We start from the raw sequence: 26,018 nt of genomic DNA, 5'->3' as shown, positions 1-26,018 counted from the left end.
GAGAGGCCGGTTCAAACCCATCTCGACCAGGGAAGCCGTCGGGGGGCCTTGCGGGGTTCCTGGGGTGGGTTTAGCTCTGGGGGAAGCAATTTGCAGCCCCCTCCCCCCCTCCCCAGGTTGTCTGTAACTGGGAGAGAAAGAAATTTTACTGATTTCCTGTTCCAACCTTTGAATCAGTGGGAACCTTTCTGTTTCCATTTTTCTGAGGCATTGCAGTTTGGTTCCTTTAGCTTTTTCTTTTTCAAGCTAAAATCATTTTTTAATACATAATTATCTGGTTTAATCCTGAGTCAGCTGCTAGACCCCTTGCTGTTCACAGACAAACGAAAGTCCTGAAAAGGACCCGCAGCCGGGTCTTGCCAGTGACTGTGGGATGCCGTCCGGCCAGGCCCTCCTCCGGAGACCGCGAAGCCGGAGCTGCTCCTGGGAGGAGACGAACGCCCCCCCCACTTGCTTCCTGGCCCTTGACCTCCGGGCTGCCCAAGCCAGCGTGAGGCCTGTCAGTTCAGACCGTCCCAGAGCCGGATCTCTTCGCCCACAACTCAGCCTGCTGCATGCTTAACGGGATCTGGGGGACTTCTCCCTCGGGAGATTTGTTCTTCCAAATTCTGACCTTCCCTCTGCCCTCCTTCCCTAGCCGGATACAAACCTCCATCACCAGCTCCAGCCTGGGCTCTGCCGACGAGAACTCCGTGGCTCAGGCCGACGACAGCCTGAAGAGCCTCCACTGGGAGCTCACCGAGACCTGTCTCGACATGATGGCCCGCTACGTCTTTTCCAACTTCACCGCTGTGCCCAAAAGGTGGGGATCTGCCTGTGGCTCTTGCCAGGGGAGGGGCCCGGGGCGCTAAGTGCTGGGGCTGGCGCTTCCCTCTGATTATCAGCGGCCCAGGTCGGGAAGGATGCCGGGAGAGATGCTTTGCTCAGGGAGGACGGAGGATCAGTGGAGAATCGTGGCGCTTTGATTCCTTCACTCTGCATTTTTCCTTCCGGAGGCGGGAGTGGGATTCAGAAGGCTTCTCTGGGAAAGTTGAAATGGATATCGAAGTCTCCCTGTTCAGAGAGGCTTTGAGAGCGCCTTCATCCGTGTTTCCTGGGGGCTTTTAGGTCTCCGGTGGGCGAGTTCCTCTTGGCTGGAGGGAGGACCAAGACGTGGCTAGTGGGTAACAAGCTTGTTACAATCACTACGAGTGTTGGGACGGGGACCAGGTCCCTCCTGGGCCTTGACCACGGAGAGTTCCACAATGGCGCAGAATCCAGGTAAGCTGCCTACAGCTCGCTCGCTTTTCAGGCCCTTCTAAAGTAAGAGGGACAGAAAATGAATGACAAAGTGTTACAACAGCAAGAGAAGGTGGAGTTTTTGTCTAGCTTTTAAGCAGTGGCATTGTTTAGATCAGGGGTGTCAAACTCAATTTCATTGAGGGCCACATCAGCATTGCGGTTGCCCTCAGGGGGCTGGGTGGGTGTGGCCAGGGTGAACATGGCTTACTGGGTGGGCGTGGCTAGAGTGGGTGTGGCCTACTGGGTGGGCGTGGCCAGCTCTACATCGTTTGCATCAAGGGGGCCTATGGGGGGCCTGGGCAGGAGTGGGACAGATCTGGGGGTCTCTGGCAGGAGGAGGGTCTCTGGACCAGGGCCAAGGCAGTGGGGGCCGTTCCCTCACTGTTTCCAGGATGGCTTCGCGGGCCGCATGAAACCACTTTGCGGGCCGGATCCGGCCCCCGGGCCTTGTGTTTGACATGTCTGGTTTAGATCAATAGGATGTGTGGACTTCAACTCCCAGAATTCCCCAGCCAGCAAGGATGAGAAAGGTTGGTTTGCAACCATATAAAAGTAGTCCAAATCTCAAGGCAGGGGTGGAGAATGATCTGTTCTGCAGGATTAAAGGTCATCAGTCTTGGTAGTTCTCCAGGATGTTCTGCCACCCTTATGGGCCTCTTCACAATAGCATAACAAAAGCAAATGGTCTGTAAACAAATTTACCAATGTTAGTTATGTGCTTTATGCTTAAAATGTTGTGTTACATCACAGGCAAACAAATGTGCTTGTCATTGATGCCACTGCCCAGCAAATGTTCTGTCAGACATGGAGATAGGAAGCATATTCTCCGCATAAGCCCTGAGTCCATCTTGCCCTGCGTGTCCTGTTCCGTCTGGCAGTTGCTAGTTGGCCACTAGACTGACTTTCCAAGGCGTGAACTGGGAATCCCTCCCTCCCTCCCAACCAACCAACCAACCATCAAAACAACATTACTATACCCTTATTATATACGTGCATCAACCTGGCACCAAAGCTAAACTTTCCCATGCAGTCCATCACCAGGTCCTCTCCCCAGTTCTCACCCTACTTTAGTGCCAAGAAAAGCCAGGTCTCAAGGGCCTTTTGGGAGAGTGGAGGCCTCTCGAACTTCAGGAGTGTGTGTGTGTGTGTGTGTGTGTGTGTGTGTCTGTCTGTCTGTCTTTCCGCTTCCTTGATGCCATTAGAGGCCGTGTTTAAGGAAAAGGATTAGGCGTGTGCCCACCCAATCTGGTCTGGTAGGATGGGTAGATGTCCTTAGGGAAAAGCCGTCTGGCAGACAACCTGGCCGTATGCCATGGGGGGCTGTAAAGGTAATAACCAGAGCTTGGAGTTGCATTCATAAGGAAAAAGGGAGGGAGTGCAGTTCACGCAGTAAAGGTGTTACATGGGCAAATGGAGGGGCACCCATCACTGCGTGCAGCACCACATTTTAGAACAGCTATAGTTTCTGGGTGGTCTTCAAGGGCAGCCCCACAGAGAATGCCTTGCAGCAGTCCAAACCAGAGGAGATCAAGGCATGGGTGCCCATGAGCGAGGCCTCCCAGTCCGGGAAGAAGTACAGTTGGTGCACCAGATGAACCTGTGCAAAGTAGACCCCCAGCCGTGGCTGCCGCCTGCTCCTAGGAGGACTCCCAAGTTGCACGCCAGCTGGAGTCCGGGGGTCAGAAGCCCAGAGCCCCTCTGCCTTGCCAGGCTGGAGTCGAGCTCCAGCTCCTTCCTGTCAAGGCTCCATGTTAAGGTTCGAGCGGAAAGAGTCTCCTGTTTCTGATCCCCAGCTCAGATCACAGCTTGCAAGTGAGGCAGTCCAAGGAGGCCCCGGCGAAGCTCGAATCTCAGGCGGGCCCACAGGTGGTTCGAACCCGCAACCGAGTCAGGTCCATGTCAGGTAAGGAGCCTCCCAGAGTCTCTCTGAAACAGACGAATGAGTTTAGGGACAGGAAAATATACTTGGAATTGAGGCTGTTAATCAGGTAAAAGAATAAGGTGGTTGCTTGAGCTGGGAGCCTCCGTCCATCTAAGGCAGGGGTGCCAAACTGCCGCCCGAAGCTGCACCCCGTTGCCGGCAATGGCAAAACAGTCCCGATGTCTGATCTAAGGACACCCTGCGGTGAAATAACTAAAACTGAAAGTGTTGGGGTTGAACCCCGATCTCCTGATTATCCCATTAGCCTCGTCAGGCTTTGGTTTTCCGATTCTTCTGGCTGAGCATCCGGTGAGTCCAGGAAGGGCCACTTCCTGGAGGAGAACCTGGATTTGTCTGAGGGCCAAGGATTCCCAGCGCCCGAAGGCTGGCGGGCCTCCAAAAGGCCAACGGCACGGAAGGACTTTGCCTCCTGCCTGGAAACTAGCAGCTAACGTTCAATGGTGTAGTGACTTTTAGACTACAACTCCCATTGAAACCCACTCAAAGTAGCAAGTGATTATGACTGATGGGAGTTGTAGTCCAGAATGTCTGAAAGGAACCAGGTTGCCTATCCCTGTCCTAAATAGGATGAATGTGTTTAATCAGCTGGAACTCACAACATGTTAAATCTCGTTATCCAAAGCTACATTGGGGTGTCTGCCTGGCCTGTTGTTCCCAAGAAAATCAACGTGCTAAGTCAGCAGCTGTGTTCCTATGATACGCTAAGCCTCAAATTCCACAACCCTTTTTCACCTGGTTAAACTGAGCTGCATGAACCCAGCTTCAGAGTCTGTTGCCAAGTCTGCCTTAACCGGGGCACGGCGAGACTCCTGGGCTTCGGAGGCAAGTCTTCCGCCAGACGGTCTGGGTGGAGCCCGGAGGGGATGCAGAGAGCAAAGCCCGGCCTTCCTTGAACCTGGTGGTGCACCCGGGGCTCACAGGCGCCACTTTCCTCCTCCCTTCTGCCCTGGGACCGGAGTCTAGAGGGGAGAAGAACAGGAAGCATTCTGCAGAGTGGGCTGGCGGCCGGGCCTTGTCTGCGCTCCTGGAATGGCCGGGAGGAGGGAGGAGGGTCCCCGTGCCTGGCAGGGTGTGTGGCTTGCTTCGAAAGAGGGCTAGACTGAACGCAACACGTCCACCTGCTGTACTGGCAGAGAAAGGCACAAGCACAATTGTGCACGTATTTTTAACTCCACATCTCAGGAAATTGTTGGGGGCAATAAGCTGACTTTGTAATAATGTCGCTTGGGGGGGGGGGGCGAAAGCCCTAATAAGCAGGCATATACATAGAATGAAGGCTACTGCTAAGCATATTGATTTGTGCTTTAAATTGTAAGCCGCCCTGAGTCTTCGGAGAAGGGCGGGATATAAATGGGATTAAAAAAAAAAGAAAAGAAAGGGGTCTCCTGCTTCTCCTTTAGTTGCCCAGGCTGGACTTGTCCCTTCTGGGTTGCTCCTCCGATGCTTCGATTGAGCTTGAAATCAGATGCAGCTCTGTGACTTCCCCTCTTGCGCAGGAGGCCATGCTTTGCGGGTTGGTGCTCTGGACAGCTCTGCCTCTCACTTCTCAGCCAGCCCAGGAGCCCAGGGGCCCCCAAGCTCTCCTGCTCCTGCTCCCCAAACCGAGAAGGCTAATCTGGCTGCTTATGTCCCCCTCCTCACTCAAGGCTGGGCAGAAATATCCGTGCGGAGGCCGACAGGTAGGTGCACTAAGGTAACTAGCGCTGGGAGTGCCAAGGGAATGGGGAGATGGGGGGGGGTGCTCTCCATTTGGGGACTCTGCTGACATTTGTGTTCCAGAGGGTGGTGGAGAACAGAAGGTGATCCTGCTGGCACTTCCAAAGGGATCCAGTCTGGAGCTAGGCTGGGAAAGAAGAGTTCCTAGAAGGGCAAACTTCAGTCAGTCTTGATTAGGGCTGGATAATTCGGATTCTGTGAGGAGCTGGATTTCAGCCAGTCTAGCAATTGGCCAAGTTGGGGTGTCTGGAGACTCCTGGGTCAGATGGGTCCAAACCGTTCAGCTGTATCAAAAGAAGCTTCTGGGGAAAAGCCTCAGAAGGGAGTTTTGTCCTTCTCCTCCCAGATGAGGCTGCTCAGCTTGATGGGGCTCTCCTTAGCTACGTCCTTCTCTTTCCTTAGGGAACACCAGTTGGCTGATGAGCCTGGAAAATCCACTGAGCCCCTTCTCTTCGGATATCAACAACATGCCCCTGCAGGAGCTCTCCAACGCCCTGATGGCAGCCGAGCGCTTCAAGGAGCATCGTGAGACGGCCCTGTACAAGTCTCTCTCGGTCCCCTCCTCCAGCTTGTCCACGGGAACGGCCAAGCCGTCTCTCCTGCAGCGCTCCAACACAGGTGAGGCCAAGCTCGGGAGCCCTGCTGGGCCACCCCGGTGGTGCCCACAGGAAGCATGAGCTTCCCAGTTCTCCCAAGCTGACTTCACTTCGCAGGAGTTGTTTTGCACAGAAAACTTGGAAACGGCCTCAGTCTTCCTAAAAGACCAGGTTCTATTCAGGACAGTCTGTGAATAATCGGGTTGAAAGTCTCTGTTAAAAAAGCCATCCAAAACACATACTGAATAAGTACCGGCCTTTAATGTAGAAATGCAGGATAAAAATGTAAATTCAGTAGATGTGGATCCATATGTTGACTTGTTTTGTGGGCCGTAAAAAGTAGCAGATCTTTCTTGCTACTCTCCCAAAATGGAACTCAAATCTACATTATCTCTAGCCAGGCAGATGAGGACAGTTGTATTCTTCAACTGGATGCAGATTAGAACAAGACGTTCTATGGGAAGCATATTGAATTGCCCAACTGGCGCTTGCTTCTGCCTTGGCTGACTCCGGCTTCAGTCTGTGGTGCAGCCCACGTACTGTGTGGTTCTTGGAGAGTTGTACAGGTTGTTGTTGCTAGTTGCAAAGTCGTGTCCGACCCATGGACCACGTTCCTCCAGGCCTTCCTGTTCTCTACCATCTTCTGGAGTCCATTTAGGCTCACGCCTCCTGCTTCAGTGACTCCATCCAGCCACCTCATTCTCTCTCGTCCCTTTCTTCTCTTGCCCTCAATCTTTCGTTGTACAGGTAGTTCATACTTAATGGCCACAACTGGGCCCGGAATTTCAGTCATTTAGCGAAATGGTTAGTAAGCAAGAAGTCACATGACTGCTTTGCTCAACAACTGCAGTTTTGGCACTCATGTTGCAGTCATTAAGTGATGCGTGGATTAAATGACCTGAGTCTGGTAAAGAGCACAGGGTGGGTGGCTCTGCTCATGAGTTGAAAATCCCCCCTGCTAAAATCCAAGCAAGGTTTTCAGCCCCTGGGGGAGAGGCACTCACAGGTGGGCAGCGCCAGGCTTCCCAGGGCCTGCCCCAGGGCCCGAAGGCACCCCGTGCTCCTTAACCGACTGCACGGCCTCTGCTTGGATTTCAGCTCCCTCTTCCCTTTAGGGGCTGGTTGAAAGAGCTGCCTGCCGGAGGATGCAGAATTGGAGCTTAAACCATCTGTTATTAACCCTGCAGGAGGATATCACTCCTCCTCTGTGCACGGAAGGCAGCTCGGATCTTCAGGAGGAGTTTGGCTCCCCTCTGCAGACAGGATGACTTTGGCAGGCTCAGGAAGAGAGCTCACATCTTCAGTCATAAGTTGAGGACTATCTGTAATTGCTTTGCTGGTCGTAATTGCTTTGGAACAAGAGGCAACAGTGCTTACATTTTGCTCTGCAGTAATTCTGACTCTGCCACAATGGTGGCATGTAGAATGGTTCCCCTTCTAATGTGGTTACTGAATAATTTTACACAAAATTCTTGGAGTTAAGGGCTTACTAGTCTCTCTTCAGAAAGTTGCACCACTGTGGAAGAAAATCCCTACCTTAGGATGCTGATTCACTCTGCTGTCTCCATTTTGTGAAGGCAAATTTTGAAGTTTTACCTCTACTGCCAGATCTTTACTGAGGGGCCTGTTGTAGTCACATCTTCCATTTTTGGCATCCGAGAAATAAGCTCTGCACTACAATTGATCTTTTGTGCTTTTTGCACACGCTTAATCCAATGTGTTCAGCAACAATTAATTGTGACTGTTGTTATTGCCAACCCATTAGAGGAGGGTTTGAATGAATGAACGTTTATTGTCAAAGTACAACCATGTATACATTGAGATTGGCTGAGCCTCCCTTTGTGCGCCCCCTCACAATTCACAGTGACAACAAATCCACCATCTTGTTACACCATGTGAGCTAATTGCACAACACACCAGTCAATCATACATAAAGTTTATAAAATTACGTCCTGTTCAAGAGCTTGACAGCCCAGGGATAGAAGCTGTTCTTCAGCCTGTTGGTACGGCTAGCTATACTCCTGTATCTCCTACCCAATGGTAGGAGAGTAAAGAGATACCGTCCAGGGTGTGAGTCATCCCTGAGGATTGTCCTCACTCTTCCAAGGCAGCGGGTCCTGGCGAGGTCATCCAGTGGTGTCAGGGAACAGCCCACAATGTCTTGTGCTGTGCTCACCACCCTCTGTAATGCTTTCCTGTCCGCGGCTGTCAGACCAGCATACCAGACCACAATACCATACGAGAGGACGCTCTCTATAGTAGACCGGTAAAAGAGGGTCATTAGCCGTTGTTCTACCCTGTACTCCCGCAAGACCCTGAGAAAGTGGAGTCTCTGTTGGGCCTTTCTGGCCACCTGGGTTGTATTAACTTTCCAGGTCAGATCTTCACAGAGGTAGACTCCCAGAAATTTAAAGGAGGAAACTCTCCACACAGCAAACCCCCCCCCCATGTAAAGTGGGGCATGTTCCTCTCTTTTCCTCTGGAAGTCTAGCACCATCTCTTTCATCTTGCCAATGTTCAGGTGCAAGTTGTTCTTTAAACACCATAGGGATAGTTTTTGTACCTCCCCCCTGTACGCTGTTTCATCTCCACCTATAATAAGACCCACTACGGTGGTATCATCTGCGAAATTAATTATCGCGGTGGATGGGTCGGACGATACACAATTGTATGTGTACAATGAGTACAGGTAGGGGCTAAGCACGCAGCCCTGTGGCGAGCCGGTGCAAAGCTTCAGGGGGGTGGATAAAACAGACCCGGCCCTCACTGTTTGTAGCTGGTCCCTGAGAAAGTCTTGAATCCAATTGCAGATGGAGGGGGAAAAATTCAACTCAGTCAGCTTCTCAATGAGAGTGCTCGGCAAAATGGTGTTGAAAGCCGAGCTGTAATCAATGAAAAGCATCCTGACATAGCTTCCAGGTTTCTCAACATGGCTTGCTACAGAGTGTAGAGCAGTAGCTATGGCATCGTCTGTCGACCTGTTCCCCCTGTAGGTAAATTGATGTTTGTCGAAGTCCGGTGGGAGGCATGTCCTAAGGTGTTGGAGAACCAGTCTTTCGAAGCATTTTATGACTACAGACATTAATGCAACAGGCTTTCAAGCATGATGGTATACGTGTGGTTTGCAAAGAGATGTTAAAGATCCTTGTCAGGACCCCTGCTAATTGGTCGGCACAGTTCTTAACCACTATCCCCAGCACCCTATCTGGGCCTGCGGCTTTGCTGGGATTCACAGCCTTCAATAAAGTTCTCACTTGGTCTTCAAATAGGGTGAGTTGCTGAAAATCAGAAGGCTGGCCAGCAGAGGCTACGGGATCTGGTCTTTTCACCTTGTAGCAAGCGAAGAAGATACTCAGCTCCTCTGCCAACATGGCATCGGTATTAACCGTGTTCCTTGCATTGCCCTTGTGGTTGGTTAGGTGCTGCAGTCCCTGCCACACTTGCTTCAGATTGTTGTCTGCTAGGTGATTCTCCACCTTGTGTTTATATTGCTGTTTCGCCATCCTAATGCCTCTTCTGAGATTTGCCCCGGCCTCTCTGTTTGTGTCCCTGTCCCCTGCCTTAAAGGCAGGATCCCGGGCTCTCGGGCGTGTTTGTACCTCTGCAGTCATCCAGGGTTTGCGATTCCCATAGACTCTAATGCACTTTTCTGTTGTCACGCTGTGCACGTTTTGATATAAGAGAGTACGGCATCCGTGTATACGTTCAGGTCTTGATCTTCTAAGACACACCAGTCTGTGGTTTCAAAGCAAAACGCCCAGCTAGCATTTGTAGCCAGCAGTCCACAATTCTTAAACTTGCTGAGGTTGAGAAACTCTGCATTAGAGACGCCAGTCCCATCCTCTCTGGATAGGCCCATTCATGTTTGTGTTGGGCTGCTACTGGGAGCAAGGCCTGCGGGAAAGAGTTGCCCTCAGAAATGGAAGAGATGTTTGGGCCTCAGGAACCAGAAAGGGCTCAGCCTGCGTTCCACCCGTCCTCCTGCCATTGTGCTTTGCTTGTCAGCTCCTCCGGGTCCCCTGGATGCTGCCAAAACAGCTGCGTCCGTCTCCGAGGCAACTTGGTGACCTCTTGGGACACCCAGGCTCAGCCCAGGCATCGCAGCTGTCACTAACCTCCGTTTCCACTCTGGGCTCAGCCGCAGAACAAGGCTTGCTCTCGTGCTCCAGCTCCTGCTGACCCAGTAGTTCAAAAGTGGGTGACCACGAGTAGATTAACGGGCACCCCTTCGACGGGCAACTTCATGGGGACACAAAAGGAAGCCCCAACTGGGCGTGCCTCCAGCAACAGTGATGTCAGCGATCCTTTGCTGCTTCCGACATGGAAAAATAAAATCTCCAGTCTTTCGGTGAACATGTTCTCCATGTGGTGCACGGGCTTGAGCTTGAAATCTGTTGGCCAGAGCAGCCTCTAGTTTCTCATCTGGTGGAGGACTCGGTGGTTCCGATGCTCCCGTCTGAAGAAGACGACAAGACTCTCGGCCTGCCTTCTGGACAGTGACAGTCATCTCAAAGCAGCTTGAGAAATTACGCCAAGCGCAGGATGAGCCTGTAACTTCCATACGCCTGCTCTCCTTGCCGCCATCGCTAAGCTGGCTCGGCATCCCCCAGTTCCCATCTGGTGGGGCGGAGGTAAAACATCTCAGCCCCGGTGCAGGAGAAGAGGCAGAGGCTGGGTGTGGAGCCAAGAAAGGATCCGCTCTGGAGTCCTTGTGTTCCCACAGGCCCCCCTTGAAGTGTGTTAACTCTTCCCTAGCGCCAGTTTAGTGTCGAGATTCTTGTGCAAAGGCACAAACCATAAATCTGGAACTTAATGCGTGCTCCCGATTTTTGGGGCCCGACACTGAGGTTGGCTAAGGGAGACGGTTGGATTTCTTTGGCGGAGATGCTGCTTCAGCTTTCCTCTTTTCCGCAAAGGGATGATTGCTAATGGACTTTTCACTGTAGGGGCCAGTGTGGAAGAGCGGCATTCTTCTCGTTTTGTCCACCCTTTCCTGAAAGCCTTTATGGCAGATTGTGATGGATGAGAGTTACAGGAGCCAAACTTTCAGGATTTAATTAAAGTTTACTTCACTCAGTTGTCTGCTTACGTTTATACTTCCTTTGCATTCTTTAATTAAATTATCAGATTTATGAATTTATATTTTTACAGTACTTTTTCTTTTCACTGCTGAATACTCTAATTTTTAAAACAACTTTAGAGCTATAGATCTGCTCAGAAAGATAATGATGATTACAAATTATATAAAATTGACATAGTCTCCCTTTAATTCTTTGTCGGTAAATTTAAATTTAACATATAAAATTGACACTTAACAATTTTTGTGTGAAAAGTTTATTGCTTTCATTGTATTTACTTTACTATTCAAAACATGGGAATGGTGCATGTTTTGCTATAGGTACTTTTCCAGACACAAAGATGCAGATTTTCCATCAGATAAGATCCAATAATGTGTGTGTGTAATTACACACCAATACATTAATTGAAGTAAATACAGTATGTAAAAACACATTGCATTTGAGAAGAAATTGTTTTCTCAAATATATACAAAATATACATATGAAAATGTATTTTTCTGCTTGCCTTTTAAAAAATAATATGTAACTAAGAAACCGTGTAAATGTGTCCGTGTGCACATCTATGTTAATAATATAGTAGAAAAGGCTTCAGAAAAAATATCATAATCAAAACAAGTTCAGAAAAAGTGACCAAGTTAAAACTTAATTGCAATGAATCAGGTATAGATTTGTACTTTCAGTGCGGTATAATAATTTTTACATTCTGTGAGGTTAAATGAAATTGATTTTAAGTTCCACAAATCTTTTAAAAACTGTTTTGCCAAAACTGAGTTCATCCTAAATGATAGTGTTATGAAATGTTTTAAAAGTCACAATTAACATCCTTGGATTTTTGCATATTCACGAATTGGCAACCTCACATAATGATAACTACAACTCGGTATTTAATTTAAGCATTAAGCGCCTATTTAGGAACTAATTCTCAAACAAGGGTAACAGACTGTTCTGAACCAGCCTGCTACCAGCCTTGCAATAAGGCAAACCCCTGTTCAAACAGTAGAGACTGGAGAGCGTCTGAGGCTGAAAAGCGTCTGCCAAGATTTATTACTCAAACAACAGAACAAGAAACAAAAACACTGGAACTTGAATCCTCAAACGGAAGGGTTGCTTTCAGCAACCAGCCCTTCCCCAAACACTCATTTTATTTAGAGTTCAGGGCGTGGCCTCCCTGTGCCTCCTCCCGAGGAGTCCCACAGCCTTTCTCTGTTTGTTCCTGCTCGACTGCCTCCTGCGTCGGGCGTCCTTGAACAGGGCCAGCTGTGGGTCATCATCCTCCGCACTATCGGGCTCACGCAGCTGAGAAGAGGGCCCCGGCTGGGGGCTCTGCGAAGCCTCCAAGCCGTCATCAGCCAGTTCGTCTTCCACACCCTCCTCCTCCCCCTCATCTGAGTCATCCGAGACATCTGAGCCGGCTGCCGGACCCACAGGCTGGCCCTGAGTCACAACACAGTCCTTTCAGGATTCAGTGAGTTCAGAGAGGAGTAAATTTAGAATTCTGAATGATCAAAGCTACATAATTGATAAGACTGAAATGGTGGAAAATTAACTTTCTTAGCAGGAAATTACAATTTATAGTGAAAATCTTGAAAGATGCCTCTGTTAGAGAAAGATATTTAATAGTGTATAAATTCACTCCCCCCCTTTCTCTTTTCTAAATCATCCAGTGCAGAAAACATTAGAAAGTTCAGATGTCTTATTCATCCATCTCTGCTTCTGAGCCTGGGCTTTTACACATACATTTGTTGTTGCAGTTATTTTTTCCCCTCCATATTGTCTGTTTGTCTGTCCGTCTCTCCTCTCTTCCCTTTTGATGTAGCTCCTTCCTTGGTTTTCCCTCCCCAGCGGCCTCATGGGCCTGACCAGCCCCCCAGGAGGGTTGCGCAGGAGCATTTCCTGGGCAGGTATATTTGCATCCTTTAAAGGGTGAGGGGTTTGGCTTTTAAAGACCGCCTTGGTATAGAAGGAAGCATGACTGTGATTCATACCTAGGGTTTTTCTCCTTCCTTCCGTTGGAAGTAGGAAGGGGAAGGAAGGTGGGCCAGCCAGACTCTGGTCCCCAGGAGCTCAAAAGGCCCAGAGTTTAGAAAGACAAAACCTGCCATTCCTTTGACCTTTTCTTAGCACTTCAACTTCCCTTCTATTTTCTGCGGTGTTCATTGGTACTTCCTTGTGGTTGTGTTATGCAAGTGACTCTGCTCCAGTCTTAAGCTATAACACACTGCAACAACGGTTGGAAGCCGGGGGCTCAGATGTGAACTAAAGAGTTGGAAGGGAGGCATTATTCAGTGCAAAAGCAGCCCCCGAGGGTGCGCAGCGCACGCCGTCCTGTCCGTGGGATGCTCAGATCCCTGGGAAGCCTTTTTCAAACTCTTGCTGCTACTTCAAAATAATATCAGAAAATTAGGGCAAAACCTGCCTTATCCTTCCCATTACCTTGTCACCGGCCCCAGCTATACTTCATTATCAAGTGTATGAAAATATGATGGAAGTATACGATAAATAAACCATTTGCTAAAAAGCAGGGATTCTAATTGGACATTTGTGAAGTTGGCCAAAACTTCTGCTTGAACGGCCCATTAGCAAAGGATGGCTGGTTGTAACGCGAAATCTGAAATAACTATTCTGAAATACGCTACTCTGAATTTCAGCCAATGTCCGTAAGGCTAGTGGGTTTTTTCCTCTCATGCTGATTCTGTTAACTTATTTTATAGGTAGAAAAATATGTTTTAAAAATTACCTTAGAAAAGAAACTGTCTTTGGACCTGCCCAGCACCCCATCCTCCAACCAATCTAATCCAGGCCACAAAGCCGCCCACCCCACCCCCTGACCTACAGGGTTGATTCGAGGGTTCAGTATGGGCGGCACCTAGTGACATCTTAATAAGGTTTGTGTAGAAATCTTGGTTTCTGTCCACACCTCTGCCTATTGCAAGAAAAGAGCAAAACACTCAAGAACTGCGTGGGAACTCATGAGCTTCTTTGTCTGCCTCCCGTTGGGCCCTGAATGAACGTGATCCTAGGCAAGCCGCCCTTTCTGGGCCTCACCAATACTGGGAAAACAGTATCGCCTCTGGAATGGGACTGCTGTGCATATGTATCATAACAAGGTTCCATATGTGATATACTTTGGGCAAAGTTGTTGTTAAAAACATTGGATTATGCATTCCTCACTTGGTCTACTGCAGTCGTTCCTTTGCAGAAGGAACAGGCTGGGCAATTCTGGGAGCTGTAGTCCAGAGTTGAAGTTGCCAAGGTTGAAAAAGACTAGGTTGTTCTAATTTTTGTTTGAAAAAAAACAGCAGCCCGGTGAATTGGAAGCGAGGCACTTTGCAAAACACCAGAGTTGCAGGAAGAGAGGCTCTCAGAAAATATTCCTCCGCCTGTCATTTCTTGCTCTTTGTGTCTTGACAGAATCTGCAGTTGTATTAGAAGAAGGCAGCCCCCCAGATGCAGAGCGGAAAGGAGTGGAGTTCCGCCCTGAGTCTCAAGAGATTGAAGACTTCGAACCGCTGTGTTTGGGGCAAGGCCCGAGTGAGGAGAGACTGGGCCGAGGAGCCTATTGTCGGGTAAGACGGCTCCTTCCTGCCCTGTCTGGCCATCGGGCAGAGCCGCTCAAGGTGCTTCCTGATTGGAAGAGGTCCATCGAGATCTGGGATGTCCTTGAGAGGCAGAGCTTCAGGGGAATTTGCAAGTTCTAGTCAGATAACTGAATGGACTGCAGTATGAATCGTCGTCATGGGGCAGGTAGAATTGCTCCTTGAAAGGAGATGTTGCTATTGAACGTAGAATAAAAGAGTCGGGAGGGATCTTGGAGGTCTTCTAGTCCAACCCCCTGCTTGAGATGGAAACCCTATTCCATCCTGGACCAATGGTTATTCAACCTTTTCTTGAAAAGCTCCAGTGACTCCAGGAGGCAAGCTGTTCCATTGATTAATTGTTCTCATTGTCAGGAAATTTCAGGGGGTGGAAAAAATCACCTTAAACTCTGTAGAAAGAAAAATAGTAAATAGACAAGAAAGAAAAGAAGGAAAGACAAATGATAAAAAAAAACGGGCGTCGACTCTTCTTGGCAATGGTTATAAATGCATTTCTATTCTAGGTTCTCTCGCTAGGATTACATGATAATTCCCTTCTTTCCATCGTCTGCCCTTTGTAATTGTCAATCCCATAAATCGCAAGTTCATTTTCCCCCACTTCCGCAAAAAGTACGTAAGGGATTTCCAATTACTAATACATGTAGTCATTTTCCTTTCCTCAACGGAACAGGTCAGTTTTGCCATCTTGGAAGACACAATTTGGAACGCAGGTTTTGGGTGCCTGTTGGCAGGAACATCCTAATGATAAGAATATTTTGTCAGTGAAACGAATGGCCTAGAAAAATGGCCAGCTGCCTTTGCTCCTCTGGCTGGGTAGAGGCAGGTCAGCTGCTGGTTGCCCGGGCGGCTGTAATGGATAAGGGGGCAACATCAGTGCTTCTGCCTGCATGTGGCACAACTAGAGCGATTGCCGGTTTTGAGAGCCTGGCTTTGGGTTAGAGAGCAGGGAGGCGGCCTGGTCGAGATTGCCGGTGCTGGCCAGAAGGGGGTGGCTTCCGGGGCTGGGATTGTTCTGCAGAGCCCTCCCTAAGCAGGTGTCTGTTTCTCCCCCTCCCCCCGGCAGTCCTTGTCGACTTCTAGTCAAGAGGAGAAGGCGGCCAAAGCAGAAGGTCTGGTCGCTGTTGGCATTCCGATCGAAAGGGCCAGGAACCTGGAGGACAGCCGGGCCTTCAAAGCCCTCTCGTTCCAGCCTTCCCAGACCCTCAGCAAGTCCAGCTCCTCCCCAGAGCTTCAGACTCTCCAGGAAGTCCTGAAGGATCCGGGCAGCGAAGAGCTGGCCCAGAAGCTCAGCAGCGAAGGCAAATCCAAGTCTCAGTCTGGGCACCTGGAAGGAGAGGCCGCCGGGGGCTGGCTGGCGAAGGGGGGAGAGGACCAGGGCCCTGGAGAGATGAGGCTGGCTGTGGGGGGCCCTGCCTCTCCCCCCCGCTCCCCAACTGGCCACCGCCCCCGGGGATACACCATCTCGGACTCGGCCCCCTCCAGGCGGGGCAAAAGGATCGAGAGAGAGCCCTTCAAGGGAAGGGCAGCAACTGCCTCCAACGCAGGGAAGGTTCCCGGCATCAACCCAAGGTGAGGGCCGTTGGCGGTGGAAATGCTCTTTCCCCCCTCAGAGCTGGCCTCTTCTCCCGGAATCTAGGACAGAACTTAGAGGAGTGCACGAGACAGTGGTGTGAATGAACAGCAGCTCCTGAAACGAGTAGAACCATCTTGGAAAAGCCTGGGGTTCCGTGCGTGGGTGGGCGGACGGATCAGTCCAAACCAAAATCTTAAAGTTTCAGTTTGCTTTGGTTCAGTCACAGCCCACATGCACTTGTAGATGATGTAAACCTCTTTCCTCGGTGCATTGAGTAGAGTTTAGAAAGCCGTGGATGCTGAAGAGCTGAAGTAACAATAGCTCCGAATCGGGAGTCCCAAATGAAATGCCTGCAGAACCCAAAGCCGCCTCCTCCTCATTTAGCATTGGTAAGGAGGGCCAGCACTTCCTGGAGAGGGTCCTGGGAGCATCTGCAGGAGCTGAAGGCCCCCTCGGTCTCCTTTGCCCAGGCCTGGTCCCCCTGGGGGCATTCAGAGCTGGGGGGGGGCTCGTAACCTGATCCGGCCATAATAACAGGGCGTCAAGACTAAATGCCAGGAAGAATAGCTGAAAAATTGCTGACATCTCCAGTTTTATGAACAACCAGGTTTTTTTCTCCTCCTCTCAGGAGACAGGCTCATGTGATTTACAGTCTGAAAATTGGTGGTCGCCATCTCATTGTCCTTTTTCATGGTCTTTGCAATGTTTTGAGCAGACCACCAGAAACGACGTTTCCTTTTTCACATACAGTTGCAAGAAAAAGTATGTGAACCCTTTGGGATTACGTGGAGTTTTGCATGAATTGGCCATAAAATACGCTCTAAACGTCATGTAAGTCACAACAATAGAAAAACACAGTCTGCTTAAAATAATACTACACAAACGTTAGCTGTTGTCATGTTTTAATTGAACATAAGATGGAAACATTCACAGTGCAGGGTGGAAAAGTATGTGAACCCCTAGCCTAATGACTTCTCCAAGAGCTAATTGGAGGCAGGAGTGAGCCAACCTTGACTCCAACCAGTGTGATGATATTGGATGTGTTGCTGACAGCTGTCCTGCCCTTTAAAAACACACACTTGATTTGGGTTTACTGGTCTCAAGAAGCACTGTCTGATGTGAACCATGCCTCGCAGAAAAGAGCTCTCAGAAGACCTACGATCAAGAATTGTTGACTTGCATGAAGCTGGAAAGAGTTACAAAAGTATCTCCAAAAGCCTTGATGTTCATGTGTCCACGGTAAGACAAGACTGTCTACAAATGGAGATTGTTTAGCAGTGTTGCTACTCTCCCTAGTTGTGGTCGTCCTGTAAAAATGACTGCAAGAGCACAGCGCATAATGCTTAATGAGGTAAAGAAGAATCCTAGAGTGTCAGCTAAAGACCTACAGAAATCTCTGGCACATGCTAACATTTTTGTTGACACATCTACAATAAGGAAAACATTAAACAAGAATGGAGTACATGGGAGGACACCACGGAGGAAGCCATTGCTGTCCAAAAAAAATATTGCAGCACGTTTGAAGTTTGCAAAAGAGCACCTGGATGTTCCACAGCACTACTGGCAAAATATACTGTGGACAGATGAAACCAAAATTGAGTTGTTTGGGAAAAACACACAACGCTATGTGTGGAGAAAAAAGGCACAGCACACCAACATCAAAACCTCATCCCCACTGTAAAACATGGCGGAGGGAACATCATGGTTTGGTGCTCCTTTGCTGCCTCAGGGCCTGGAAGGATTGTTGTCATTGATGGGAAAATGAATTCCAGAGTTTATCAGGACATTTTGCAGAAAAACGTACGACCATCTGTCCGCCAACTGAAGCTCCGCAGAGGATGGGTGATGCAACAGGACAATGACCCAAAGCATACAAGTAATTCAACAAAACAATGGCTTCAACAGAACAGAATACGCCTTCTGGAGTGGCCCAGTCAGAGTCCTGACCTCAACCCGATTGGAATGCTGTGGCATGACCTTAAGAGAGCGATTCACACCAGACATCCCAAGAATATTGCTACACTGAAACAGTTTTGTGCAGAGGAGTGGTCCAAAATTACTCCAGATCGTTGTGTAGGTCTGATCTGCAACTACAGGAAACGTTTGGTTGAGGTTATTGCTGCCAAAGGAGGGTCAACCAGTTATTAAGTCCAAAGGTTCACATACTTTTTCCAACCTGCACCCTGTTTCCATCTTATGTTCAATTAAAACACGACAACAGCTAATGTTTGTGTAGTATTATTTTAAGCAGACTGTGCTTTTCTATTGTTGTGACTTACATGACGTTTAGAGCGCATTTTATAGCCAATTCATGCAAAACTCCACGTAATCCCAAAGGGTTCACATACTTTTTCTTGCAACTGTAGAAGTGTTCAGTGCTGATTATTGTATTTTCCATAAGTGAACAGCGATAGGAAGGCCTTAATTCCGATGCAGCTAAACAGGTTTTCTCTCCCCCCCCCCACTTCAGCTTTGTGTTCCTGCAGTTGTATCATTCTCCTTTCTTTGGTGATGAATCCAACAAGCCTCTTTTACTGCCAAATGAGGTAAGCTTGAGCGTGTTGTGTTTGACTCATTGATTGATTTTGTACCATTAAATTATTGCTGACTCTTAGTGATCACATAGATAAGATTTATTTGTGATGATCTATAACAACAACAACAATAGCAGTACTAGAGTTGGAAGGGATCTTGGAGATCTTCTAGTCCAACCCCCTGCTCAGGAAGGAAACCCTAGTGGTTAAGGCGTCAGGCTAGAAAACGGAAGGTGGTGAGTTCTAGTCCTGTCTTAGGCGTGAAAGCTGGTTGCATGACTCTGAGTCAATCACCAGGAGATGGTGAGTTCTAGTCTTGGTTTAGGTGTTAAAACTGGCTGGGTGAGAGAGACAGTCCCTCTCTCTGAGCCCATCCCATCTCACAAGAGGTTGTGGGGAAATGAGGAGGAAGGGGAATTAGCTGCGTTCAGCACCCTGAGTTATTTGTCAAAGTCAAAGTAGGATATAAATAAATTCATTTAGGTTTCTGTCTCACTGCTACTCAATGCAGATGCTGTAGCTGGGCAGCTGGGATGACCTTTCCTCCTGCTAGGAGTCCAAACTCTTGACCTGCCTTTCCAGCATCCCTCCCAGGAACACACACACACACACACACACACACACCCTCCTGCTGCCACAATGAAGCAGCACAGCAGAACTTGGCAGGGGGGGGCATGTATTAAATATGTGAAATAATGGCACCAATAAATGTCACTAAAGAGAGTGGGGGGGCAGGGGTGTAGAGAGTGTTGCCAAAATGTAATTTCCAGATCGACAGGCTGGGCCCAAGAAGTGGAAAACGCTCCCCTTTGGAAGGTGAGTGTTCCCAGTTTCACACCCTGGGCCCAGAAATGCTTCCCTGTGAGTAATGCTCCATCCCCCAGTGCGCTTTGCTTAGACTGAGTCTAAGCGGGGAAGAGACGCCTCGGGACGCTTCGCTTCTTCGCTTCTGTCCAGGTGGGACAGTTAGAGAATTGTGTCTCTTTGGCACCCATCCTGTCTGCAGTGACTTTGTGGCAGGTCAGGTTTTGTAGAGAATGAAACAAAATACCACCACACATACAAGATTACCATTGCGTGTGCGTGCTCCTGAGCAGTTTACTCTTTTGTGGCATTGTCACCTCACTCTGCAACGGCAGCAGGTTAAGAAGACACAATTTGAAACAGGAGGAAGAAGGGAAAAAGTCTGAACCTGTTTCTCTCTCTCAGGAGGGCAGGGAGGTTTTTGCAGCTGCTGCTTTTTTAGCCAATGGAGGGGTCAGGCCGACTCTTCCCCCCCCCCCCGGTCTGCTCCTCCGGCACTCCTGGGATTGTATCTGTGGAAGGGGATTCTGGGCTTTGGAATTACTACACCCATGTGGCTTCCCTGCTTCCTGAGAATGGCAAGAAGGGCGAAAAACGGGGTCTCGTGTTCAGACGAGCGGTTGGGTTGCGCTGCTAGGTGTGTGGCCTGCTTTCCCGTGAAAAATACCTGGGAGGCCTTTAGCAGTGAGTGGAACTCTCCCAAGATGACGACGCTTGTACCTCGCCTTGTTCCAATATTTTAAAAGGCCCAGGAGTGTGAATTTGACTCTGTGTTTCTCTCTCTCTTGTCTTCAATCCTTAGACCTTTGAGAACTCCATCCAGCTTCTAGATCAGATCCCTCCATACGACACTCACAAGATTGCCGTCTTGTATGTTGGAGAAGGACAGGTACGTGCCGTGTCTGGTAACAGTACGTTCCTAAGTCACATTTCTGTCGGCAGAACCTCCTTGGAAGAGCTGGTCGCTTTTAGGAGGCCTCTTGGAAGGAAGGACCAGTTGCCCAACTGGATTGAAGGAGGACCTCTCTTCCACCACAGGCCTCTCTTCACAGACTCTCCTCTCAGGAGTCGCGTGAACAGTCCTGGCTGCGGTTGAGCACACAGTTAATCCTGAAAGTGCTTAAGGGTTTCAGAAATACAATGGGGCCCTTGCGGTCACGTGGCCTTGGGTTCCTCTTGCGTTGGCTCTGCTGTGAGCGTCTGCTTTCCTCCTCGTCCTGCAGAGCAGCAACGAGCTCGCCATTCTGTCCAATGAGCACGGCTCCTACAGGTACACGGAGTTCCTGACTGGGCTGGGCAAACTCATTGAGCTCAAGGACTGCCAGCCAGACAAGGTTTATTTGGGCGGTCTGGACGTGTGTGGAGAGGATGGACAATTCACCTACTGCTGGCACGACGACATCATGCAAGGTATGGGAGGTGGCGGAGGCAGCTTCTCGCCTGCGTTCACCTCCACCTCCATGTTGGAGCTGTTTGGGAGCTATTTTGAAGCATGAAGGGCATGTGAACCCAAGAGTCCGGGATTCAAACCTTGCAAAGTGTAACTGTATTGATGTGGGAGTCAAGGCAGTGAAGAAGCATAGCAACTCCCTCTAGAAGGGGGTCAGCCACAGCAATGCCATTTATTTTATTTTTTATTTTTTATTTTAATTCCATTTATATCCCGCCCTTCTCCGAAGACTCAGGGCGGCTTACAAGCTTAGCAGTAGCCTTCATTCTATGTATATGCCTGCTTATTAGGGCTTTCACACACACCCCCAAGCGGCATTATTACAAAGTCAGCTTAATTGCCCCCAACAATCTGGGTCCTCATTTTACCTACCTCGGAAGGATGGAAGGCTGAGTCAACCTTGAGCCTGGTGGGATGCGAACCTGCACTAATTGCAGGCAGCTGGTGTTACTTAAGGAGGCATTAGCCCACTGCTCCACCAAGGCTCTATTTCACACCTCCACGCTGTGATTTGCTGGAGAGATGTTGGCATCTACCTTGAGCTGGCATGAACGAACAGATGTCCCAGCTGAGGAACTCTTCAGAGGAGGAGGAGGCTTGTTGGGCTCCTGGACCTCGAGATGCTGGGGGAGATTCTGCAGAACTTAGCTTTTCCTTCTGATCAACTGAGCGAGAGAGATCTTTGCTGGGCAAAGTCCTTTCCCGCTTCTCAGCCCTTTTCTCCAAGCATGGAACTTGTGGAGTCAGGCGGCTGCTCTCCATCCAGCAAGCTACCTAAATCCCCCGGGGCTGCCCAAGTGGTCTGCAGATGGTCCTTTGTTTGCTGCTTGAGGTCTGAACTGTCTGCAGCCATTTTCCTCACTCCTTCTTTTATAGCTATTTTCCATATTGCCACTTTGATGCCCACCAAAGATGCGGATAAAAAATGCTGTGACAAGAAACGGCATTTGGGGAATGACTTTGTTTCCATAATTTACAATGATTCCGGGGAAGACTTCAAACTGGGGACCATCAAGGTAAGGAGAAAGACAATGATTGGACAAAGGCTATCCGATTGGCCCGCCTCTGCCTCTGAGGGAGGGGAGGGGATGAAGAGGGGAGGGGAGCTGCAAGCTGCCTCTGCTGTTCTAGGCTGGGAGGCAGCGAGATCCCGAGCCCACCGCTGCTCTTCTGAACGAGTGAAGTCAGCAAAAGTGTCCCTGGGGGATTTTTTAGTTGGGACCCTTGCTCTTTTGGGGTGGGACGTGATGGCCCAAGGAGTCTGCTCCCACTCTGGGTCTGAACCGCTTCCCTAAGCAGGCTGACCTACATCGTTGGTCCAGAGAAGCGATCACTGCTCACGTAGAAGAGAGCCAAGCTTTCTGGTCCTATGTGCTGACGCTGCTTTTGCTTCCTAGGGCCAGTTCAACTTTGTTCATGTCATCATCAAACCGCTGGATTATAACTGCAACCTGCTTACTCTGCAGTGCCGTAAGGGTATGCCCACCCTCTGCCTCTTCACTCAAGTTTGCGAAAGGGGGCGTGTGCTGCCAGTGCTCTGGGCCTCGTGCCGGGGTCAGAAAGCGGGTGCTGGTTGCATGAAACGTAGTAAACGTGGAGGGCTGAGTGGGCTTCTGCTCTCTCCCTCCCATCCCAGATATGGAGGGGCTCATTGACACCAGCGTGGTGAAGATTGTCTCAGACAAAAACCTTTCATTTGTTGCCCGGCAGATGGCGCTGCATGCCAATGTAAGTCTGCTTGGGTGGGAGGTTTCTTCCCCTTCTGCCAGCCCTGCAAGGTAGACCAGGCTCAGGAACCGAGGCCCAGTAGGTCAGGATGACTTTGACTGTAAAGGCCTGAATGTGCCTCCCCCTCCCTCCCTCCCTCCCTCCCTCCCTCAGGGGAACTGCGGAGGGGCTCCCTTCCTGGCCCAGACTCCAGTCTCTTGGATGTGGCCGTTGCTTTGGCAGCAGCTCTTCCCTCTGCCCTCCAGAGCACCCAGACCGCATTGGCTAGGCGGAGGGAACCTGTTCTTGCGCACAAGACCTGCTGCCGGGCGCTGGACTCGCTTCCAGACCTGGCGGAGACCTTGAAGCTGAGTTCCTGGGGCAGCTGAGCCAGCAGAATCGGGCCCTCTCTGCAGAGCGGCTCCAGGCTCGGGTGGCCTGTTTTCGTCCCAGCATCTTTGGCACCGGGCTCAGATTGGACTCTGCGGGGTTGGCTTCTTCCGCAGTCAGGAGAGCCTCTCCGTCCAGGTGTCCCTCCTAGGGCCGCTTCCCTTCTCTCTCTCCTCAGATGGCGTCTCTGGTCCACCATAGCCGCTCCAACCCCACCGACACCTACCCCTCGAAATGGATCGCTCGGCTGCGGCACATCAAGCGGCTCCGGCACAGGGTAAGGGACCCTCTTTCCTCCTCCCGAGTAGCCACTCGCTTTGCCAGGCAGCCGGTGATACCTGAAGCAGTAGAGGAGCCATCGCGCCTCTTTCTTCACAAAAGGCAAACACGTTCCGGGAGAAATACAGTTTCTAGGCTTCTTGCAATGCAGTCTTGATTTATTCACTTTTAGCCCAAACCTGGGTAGCTCAGATTCTGCCCTTAAGAGCTACCCAACCTCCTGTAGGGAAGATAGAGGTGTTTAAAATTTTGATGATTTGATTTAGATAATTTCTGTAGTTGCCCATCTGGCAACAGTGAATCTGGCTGGCAAACCCAAAATTACACGCAGACAGACAAGAGCATCTGAGTCACAAAGACCAGCCCGGCAGCAGCTGGGTCTCCGTGAGAAGCTACCTGGGCAGGGCCATCTGGGAGGAGGCTGTTCCCCGGGGCAGGGGCTGCCACGGAGGAGGCGCACATGCCGTGGGTCGTGTCTTTGCAATCAACCTCGTCTTTCTTCCAGATCCGAGAAGAAACTCAGTTCCAAGAGGCCGGTTTCCCCACCGTGCATCCTGCGGTCCCTACGAAAGCCTCTGCCCGTGTCCCCCAGGACCCAGCCCCCACCTACGAAACCGGACAGAGGAAGCGCTTGATCTCCTCAGTGGACGACTTCACAGAGTTCGTGTAGGGCAGAGACGGCCCCGCCTCAACCTCTCTGGCGCAAGGCTGGGCCAGCTTCTCTCTCCCAGCCTCCTCTCAGCCGGTGAGCTGAGATTGCAGCTTTGGACTCCCTTGAAAGCTGCTGGCCTAAAGAGACGTGCAACTTTTGTGGGTTTTTCTAACCGCCGGTTCTGTAATTAAGCTTTTTAAAGCGATTGAAGGCACAGCTCAGACTTACGATGTTTGTTTGAAATGGCGGAAGGAAACTCGGCAGCCTGACCTTAATGTCCGCAAGGCCTCCTGTGTTCCTCTAACGTCCTGGTCGAGTTTCATAAAATGTGCCTGCGGTTTACTTCCACCCGTGAGGATGATTTGTGACTCCTGTTCGGTCTCGCAGGAGCTGGGGAACCCTCGGCCTTCAGAGGAAAGCCAATATGGCAAATGTGAGTGGATTGTTATTTAAGCCGAGCTTCGGGAGGCATTTGGGGCTGATCACCAAACACCTTTGCTTAAATCGGTCCTAATTGTTGAGAGCAAAACTTGCACCTAAGGGAGCCGGCAGCTCCGAGGCCAACAGGAAACGTAAGCGTTTTCCTGTAGCAAGAATGTCATCTGCTATTCTAAATCTCTGTCTCTGGAGTTCAGTGGTTGGATGTCCTGTTTGTGTGGCCAAAGGCCCTTCTCTGGTTCAGACTGTCTGGTGCATTCATATAAAAATAGGAAAAGATCTGACACTTTTCCCAAAAGAGGGGAGATTTGGAGGCAGCAATAAAACCTCATTCTGCTGTTTGGCTTGTCTGGTCTCTTACCTTTCCTTCGATGCAGGAATAAGGGGAGTGGGGTGGAGGTTGGTTGTGCCTGGGCTGCCATTACTTCTCCAGACACGCTTTCCGGCAGAGAATGGGATTGTGGCTGCCGGCATCAGCCTCCCTTTGGGCATGAACCAGGCTGCCCTGTTAAATTCGTCCCGCAGGTGGTAAGGAGTTGTGCCCTTGGCCGTGTCTCGGGGCAGAGCGAGCACTGGGTGGCTTTCTTAGTTGGAAGGGGCCCAGCGCGGGAATCCTCAGATGTTCTTAGACGAAAGGCTCTTTTGCCCAAATACCATGAGGGAAAAAATTATTTGATCCCCTGCTGACTTTGTACATTTGCCCACTGACAAAGAAATGATCAGTCTATAATTTTAATGGTAGGTTTATTTTAACAGTGAGAAACAGAATAACAACAAAAAAATCCAGAAAAACATATTTCAAAAAAGTTATAAATTTATTTGCATTTTAATGAGTGAAATAAGTATTTGATCCCTTATCCATCAGCAAGATTTCTGGCTCCCAGGTGCCTTATACAGGTACCAAGTTGAGATTAGGAGCACTCCTAATCTCAGCTCGTTACCTGTATAAAAGACACCTGTCCACAGAAGCAATCAGATTCCAAACTCTCCACCATGGCCAAAACCAAAGAACTGTCCAAGGATGTCAGGGACAAGATTGTAGACCTACACAAGGCTGGATTGGGCTACAAGTCTTATCGCTAAGCAGCTTGGTGAGGTGACACAACAGTTGGTGTGATTATTCATAAATGGAAGAAACACAAAATAACTGTCAATCTCCCTCAGTCTGGGGTCCATGCAAGATCTCACCTCGTGGAGTTTCAGTGGTCATGAGAACGGTGAGGAATCAGCCCAGAACTACACAGGAGGATCTTGTCAATGTTCTCAAGGCGGCTGGGATCATAGTCATCATACTGCTAAGCTTGTAAGCCGCCCTGAGTCTTCGGAGAAGGGCGGGATATAAATGGAATTAAAATAAATAAATAAATAAATAATAGTCACCAAGAAAACAATTGGTAACGTACTACGCCGTGAAGGACTGAAGTCCTGCAGTGCCCACAAGTTCCCCCTGCTCAAGAAAGCACATTTACAGGCCCCTCTGAAGTTTGCCAATGAACATCTGAATGATTCAGAGAACTGGGTGAAAGTGTTGTGGTCAGATGAGACCAAAATCAAGCTCTTTGGCATCAACTCAACTTGCCATGTTTGGAGGAGGAATGCTGCCTGTGACCCCAAGAACACCATCCCCACCGTCAAACATGGACGCTTTGGGGTGTTTTTCTGCTAAGGGGACAGGACAACTTCACCGCATCAAAGGGACGATGGACAGGGCCATGTACTATCAAATCTTGGGTGAGAACCTCCTTCCCTCAGCCGGGGCATTGAAAATGGGTCGTGGATGGGTATTCCAGCATGACAATGACCCAAAACCCATGGCCAAGGCAACAAAGGAGTGGCTCAAGAAGAAGCACATTAAGGTCCTGGAGTGGCCCAGCCAGTCTCCAGACCTTAATCCCATAGAAAATCTGTGGAGGGAGTTGCAGGTTCGAGCTGCCAAACATCAGCCTCGAAACCTTAATTACTTGGAGAGGATCTGCAAAGAG

The 26,018-nt window shown here is 49.8% G+C and overlaps 1 protein-coding gene across 3 annotated transcripts in view; it reads left to right on the top strand.

Moving 5' to 3' along the window:
- The window catches only part of TSC2 (TSC complex subunit 2), a 49,728-nt gene extending 25,353 nt beyond the window's left edge, over window positions 1-24,375 (top strand). For all 3 annotated transcript variants that reach the window (XM_081338451.1, XM_081338450.1, XM_081338449.1), the window contains 15 exons: window positions 638-802; window positions 1,108-1,260; window positions 3,075-3,184; window positions 4,720-4,902; window positions 5,342-5,557; window positions 14,025-14,179; window positions 15,273-15,778; window positions 18,253-18,328; window positions 19,923-20,009; window positions 20,344-20,530; window positions 21,447-21,586; window positions 21,968-22,046; window positions 22,207-22,298; window positions 22,846-22,944; window positions 23,452-24,375. In XM_081338451.1, the coding sequence (XP_081194577.1) occupies window positions 638-802; window positions 1,108-1,260; window positions 3,075-3,184; window positions 4,720-4,902; window positions 5,342-5,557; window positions 14,025-14,179; window positions 15,273-15,778; window positions 18,253-18,328; window positions 19,923-20,009; window positions 20,344-20,530; window positions 21,447-21,586; window positions 21,968-22,046; window positions 22,207-22,298; window positions 22,846-22,944; window positions 23,452-23,616 (2,413 nt within the window). In that variant the 3' untranslated portion in view covers window positions 23,617-24,375. The remainder of the gene's footprint in view (window positions 1-637; window positions 803-1,107; window positions 1,261-3,074; window positions 3,185-4,719; window positions 4,903-5,341; window positions 5,558-14,024; window positions 14,180-15,272; window positions 15,779-18,252; window positions 18,329-19,922; window positions 20,010-20,343; window positions 20,531-21,446; window positions 21,587-21,967; window positions 22,047-22,206; window positions 22,299-22,845; window positions 22,945-23,451) is intronic.
- The last annotated feature ends 1,643 nt before the right edge of the window (window positions 24,376-26,018 follow it).

This window comes from Vipera berus (assembly GCF_964194415.1).
Source record: "Vipera berus genome assembly, chromosome: 13".
Taxonomy (NCBI): Eukaryota; Metazoa; Chordata; class Lepidosauria; order Squamata; family Viperidae; genus Vipera; species Vipera berus.
The sequence above is the reverse complement of the archived record's forward strand: the minus strand, read 5'-3'. Positions and strand labels throughout refer to the sequence as shown.